The sequence below is a fragment of the Megalobrama amblycephala genome, linkage group LG20 (assembly GCF_018812025.1).
Source record: "Megalobrama amblycephala isolate DHTTF-2021 linkage group LG20, ASM1881202v1, whole genome shotgun sequence".
NCBI lineage: Eukaryota > Metazoa > Chordata > Actinopteri > Cypriniformes > Xenocyprididae > Megalobrama > Megalobrama amblycephala.
Window position 1 is genome coordinate 32,884,249 of NC_063063.1, and position 5,371 is coordinate 32,889,619.

Below are 5,371 nucleotides of genomic sequence, written 5' to 3' on the forward strand. Positions count from 1 at the left end.
CTACATTCAACCGAAAGCTAATGCTGACAATGCAAAATGAGTTATTGTTAAAGGTGCCCTAGAACTTTTTTTTAAAAGATGTAATATAAGTCTAAGGTGTCCCCTGAATGTGTCTGTGAAGTTTCAGCTCAAAATACCCCATAGATTTTTTTTAATTAATTTTTTTTAACTGCCTATTTTGGGGCATAATTAGAAATGAGCGGATTCAGGGTGTGTGGCCCTTTAAATCTCGTGCTGTACGCCCCAAGAGCTCGCACTTGCCTTAAACAACATAAAAAAAAGTTCAAACAGCTAATATAACCCTCAAAATGGATCTTTACAAATTGTTCGTCATGCAGCATGTCTAATCGCGTAAGTACAGTGTTTATTTTGATGTTTACATTGATTCTGAATGAATTTGAGGCTGTGCTCCGTGGCTAACGGCTAATGCTACACTGTTGGAGAGATTTATAAAGAATGAAGTTGTGTTTATGAATTATACAGACTGCAAGTGTTTAAAAATGAAAATAGCGACGGCTCTTGTTTCCGTGAATACAGTAATAAACGATGGTAACTTTAACCACATTTAACAGTACATTAGCAACATGCTAACGAAACATTTAGAAAGAGTTTACAAATATCACTAAAAATATCATGTTATCATGAATCATGTCAGTTATTATTGCTCCATCTGCCATTTTTTGCTATTGTCCTTGCTTGCTTACCTTGTCTGTTGATTCAGTTCTGCACATCCAGACGTTCTGCCCTTGTCTAATGCCTTTCATAATGTTGGGAACATGGGCTGGCATATGCAAATATTGGGGTCGTAACTGTTACGTAACATGTTATGTTGAGATTCGCCTGTTCTTCGGAGGTCTTTTAAACAAATGAGATTTATATAAGAAGGAGGAAGCAATGGAGTTTGAGACTCACTGTATGTCATTTCCATGAACTGAACTCTTGTTATTTAACTATGCCGAGGTAAATTCAATTTTTGAATCTAGGGCACTTTCAAAAAAGAAAAAAAAAGTCCCTGTGTGGTTTTTATAAGCATGTAACTTGTTTGATACATCATACGTAATGTTTGGACCTCTGTTATGGATCTGTAAAGGGAGCATAAAAATATTTTGTAAATACATAAGTAAGTATTATACTTAAAGAAGTGGTTGATTATGATTTCACTTTAACTTTAGTGTGTAATGTTGCTGTAAGAGCATGAACAACATCTGCAAAGTTACGACACTCAAAGTTCAAAGCAAAGGGAGATATTTTCTTTTAAAGAATTCGCTGTTTAAGGACTACAACAAACGGCTGGTAGGGACTACAGGCTTCTTCCCAGGTTACTGACATCATTAACCCTATAATTTACATAAACCCCGCCCCGAGAACACGCAACAAAGGGGGTGAGGCCATGTTACTGCATTACAGTACATAACACAAATGGAACACCATGACATAAAAAAAAGATACCAACATAAGTTATAACCATAATTAAACTATACTTGTTCTGTAGGATCTTACAACAGTTCCCACACAAACGATTTATAGATTATCATGACAGAATATGCTAATCAATGACTTTAGATAGTTAACTCCACATCAACTACATAAATTCATCAACTAACCGTTCACAAACGTCCTGTTGCATTCTACATGTTGTCACTTCTTCTTGAGTCTCTCCATCATCAAAACGCTTAACAGTTTCTGACATTTTCAGTGAGACTGCATGAGGTAAACAGCGCTGCTAACAGGAGCTCCTGAAACTCCTCTTCTTGAGAGCAGTGGCTCATTTGCATTTAAAGGGACACACAAAAATGGAGCATTTTTGCTCAACCTAAAAAAATGACAATTTTAACATGCTATCACATACACACTCTGGGGACATCAGAAACTTATTTTACATCTTGTAAAAGTGGCATTATATGACCTCTTTAATCAAATAACTATACAGTCCAAATTATGTTGAGGTGTGGCCACGTGGTACATGACTAAAGAAAAAAAAAAGAATTTAAAATAAAATTTAATTTAATTGTCAAATAAAAAAAGTTGAGCCACGGTGGTGTGAATATAGCTTTGATTTTCTTTGATACATATTTCCTGGTGCCATTTTACACTGCTGAGCTTGAAAAATCTTTCCAAAACAACAAAAAGATGCATGACTTCTTATATGTATCTGTAAGTGTGATGGCAACATTTTTTATTTTATTTTTTTAAAATTACACTGATTACAATTCAATCTTTCTTTTTGTAAACCTCTTGCCACACTCAGAACTTTGTAAATTTAATTTTGGAATGATTAAGCAAATGACGTTTCATGTCTCTTGGATACGTGAAACACATCCTACATCGAGGACACTTGAAAGGCTTCTCTCCGGTGTGAACCCTCGCATGAACCTCAAGACTTCCTTTACTTGCAAAACTCTTTCCACACTGAGGGCAGGTGAAAGGCTTCTCTGCAGTGTGAACCCTCAAGTGGATCTCAAGGGTTGATTTGTGTTTGAAAGGCTTTCCACAGTAATTGCACATGAAAGGCTTCTCTCCGATGTGAGTTATTACATGATTCTTAAGGTGACTCTCGTCTGTGAAACTCATTCCACACTGATGACACATAAAACTGTTTACTCTTGAGTGAATCCTTGTGTGGCGATTAAGGGATATTCCTAATCTGAAACTCTTTCCACACTGATCACATGTGAACGGCTTTTCTCCAGTGTGAACTTCTCATGTGGCCATGAAGGGTTGCTTTTTGTTTAAAACTCTGTCCACATAGAGGGCATGAGAATGGCTTCTCTCCAGTGTGAATGGTCATGTGGCATTTAAGACTTGCCTTTCGAATGAAACTTTGTCCACACTGTTGGCAGGCAAAAGGCATCTCTCCGGTGTGGATTCTCATGTGGATTTTAAGGCTTGCTTTTGTAGTGAAGCTTTTTCCACACTGTTGGCAGGTGAATTGGCTCTCTCCATTGTGAATTCTCATGTGGACTGTCAGGTTTTCATTTTGTCTGAAACGCTTTCCACACTGTTTGCAGGTGAACAAGCTCTCTCTAGTGTGAATTCCCATGTGTCTGTTCAAGGATTGCTTTACGATTGAAACTCTTTCCACACTGTTGGCAGGTGAAAGGCTTCTCTCCAGTGTGAATTATCATGTGGACTTTCAAGGCTTACTTTTTTAATAAAACTCTTTCCACACTGAGAGCAGGAAAAAGGCTTCTCTCCAGTGTGAATTTTCATGTGGGCGCCAAGATTTCTGTTTTGTTTGAAACTCTTTCCACATTGTTGACAGGTGTACGGCCTCTCTCCAGTGTGAACTCTCATGTGGTCTTTCAGGCTTCCCTTTCCATTGAAAGACTTTCCGCACTGTTGGCACGCAAAATATCCCTCTCTAGTGTGAATTCTTATGTGTCTGTTAAGGACTCCTTTTTCATTGAAACTCTTTCCACAATGTTGGCAGATGAAAGGCTTCTCTCCAGTGTGAACTCTCATGTGGATTACAAGGTGTACTTTTTGAGTGAAACTCTTTCCACACTGTTGGCAGGAAAAAGGCTTCTCTCCAGTGTGAATTCTCATGTGGTCTTTAAGACTTCTATTTCGATTGAAACACTTTCCACACTGGTTGCAGGCAAATGGCTTCCCTCTGGTATGAATTTTCATGTGGATTTTAAGACTTCTGTTTCGTTCGAAATTCTTTCCACACTGTTGGCATGTGAAGTGATTTCTAGTTGCTGGCTTTTGAGCGGTTTTTTGAGACAAAGTATTTTTCGTCTGTGAGCATCTAAATGATTTTTCTCCAAACATGAAATCTTGATGTTTCTCATACTGATCTTTATCTTCCATTTCATTCAGTTCTTGGCACTCCTCTTTCAGCAACATCATGTCTAAGTCGAAAACAGGCAAATGACACCAGTTTATTAGACCAAAGTAACAGACATAAAATCAACAACATGAATGCTAGATCCACACACAATAACTCTCATAATCTATTATTAATATTGTTAACTCATAGTTTTCTTTAGGACATTAACCCCAGGTTTTATAGACAAAGCTTAAGATGGTCCCAGAGTATAACTCATCTTTGAGCTGTTTCAACTGAAAGCAGCTTTCACTGACAATATGTCAATGTCATTGTTTTGTCTCAAGATGCACACCAGTAATGTTTTTCCTGAGGCACATTCATGAAAGATACTTAAATATCCTAATTGAACTAAGGCCTAATCCTAGCTTAATCTAAGCCCTGTCTGTGAAACTGGTCCTAAGAGATTTAATCAAAGACTCGATAATTACTTAAAAAGAACTCAAAAAAAAAAAAAAAAAAAAAAAGCACAATATTACATTCATATTTTCCTTTAAACAGTCATATTTTAAAATCTTATTAAAAAGTTATTACAAATCCCAGACTTAATAAAAACCCAGATGGACTATTGATGACTTCTGAGTAGGAAAGAAAACCTGATAGAGATTTTTCTGTTTAGTTGGCTTGAAATTCATTAAAAATACATTTCCCTTTCAATATGGAATCCTATTCTCAAGCAAAGTGGGACGCGCTTTTGGACAGAATGCTGTTGACTGCCTCGTTTACACCGTCAGTGAAATGTGACCCAATTCCGATTTTTTGATCATATGTGACACATAACATGTTCCATGAGCATGTTAAAGGGTTAGTTCACCCAAAAATGAAAATTCTGTCATTTATTACTCACCCTCATGCCGTTCCACACCCGTAAGACCTTCATTAATCTTCGGAACACAAATTAAGATATTTTAGTTCAAATCCGATGGCTCCGTGAGGCCTTCATAGGGAGTAATGTCACTTCCTCTCTCAAGATCGATAAAGGTACTAAAAACATATTTAAATCAGTTCATGTGAGTACAGTGGTTCAATATTAATATTATAAACCGACGAGAATATTTTTGGTGCGGCAAAAAAACAAAATAACGACTTATTTAGTGATGGCCGATTTCAAAACACTACTTCAGGAAGCATCGAAGCGTTATGAATCAGTGTATCGAATCATGAATCGGATCGCGGTTCAAACCCTTAGCTGCGCGTCACCCCACGTCACTCCCGGATAACTGAAAATGGGCAAAGAGGCGGGGAGGTGGTTTGAGCTGATGTGACTGGTTGCTGAAACCACACCCGCCTAGCTCGACGTGACCATGTTAGCAGCAAAGGAGCTATCTATCTAGATACTATCTAAAATATTAATGAAGATAAGTTTTATCATCAGAACGTTCTTAAAGTTTACTGTCAATCTACGGTGTTTCTTTAAGATATAGATCCTCCAACACCAGTAGTGTTGGTTGTGCAAATAACAACATGGAAAATCAAATGGGACTTCATACCTTTATAATGAAATAGAGATCGCGAGATGAATCCAATCCGTGGCACTTGGGT

The 5,371-nt window shown here is 37.4% G+C and overlaps 1 protein-coding gene across 1 annotated transcript; it reads right to left on the reverse strand.

Moving 5' to 3' along the window:
* Positions 1-1,808: 1,808 nt before the first annotated feature.
* Positions 1,809-3,462, reverse strand: LOC125255183 (gastrula zinc finger protein XlCGF57.1-like). Its single transcript, XM_048170216.1, has 4 exons — positions 3,269-3,462; positions 2,807-3,044; positions 2,325-2,577; positions 1,809-1,813 (listed from the first exon to the last, which is right to left on the reverse strand). The coding sequence occupies exons 1-4, from the start codon at positions 3,460-3,462 to the stop codon at positions 1,809-1,811; spliced, it is 690 nt and encodes a 229-aa protein (XP_048026173.1).
* Positions 3,463-5,371: the final 1,909 nt, after the last annotated feature.

Bases quoted from the DNA above. Each gene is read 5' to 3' on its own strand.
- LOC125255183 (XM_048170216.1), bottom strand. From the start codon at position 3,462: ATGAGAGTTCACACTGGAGAGAAGCCTTTCATCTGCCAACATTGTGGA. The intron at 3,045-3,268 runs GTACACCTGTCA...ATCCTTGAACAG, and splicing joins GTTCACACTGGAGAGAGGCC to ACACATGGGAATTCACACTA. The intron at 2,578-2,806 runs GCAAGTCTTAAA...ATGTGTCATCAG, and splicing joins GACAAAGTTTCATTCGAAAG to TGTGGAATGAGTTTCACAGA.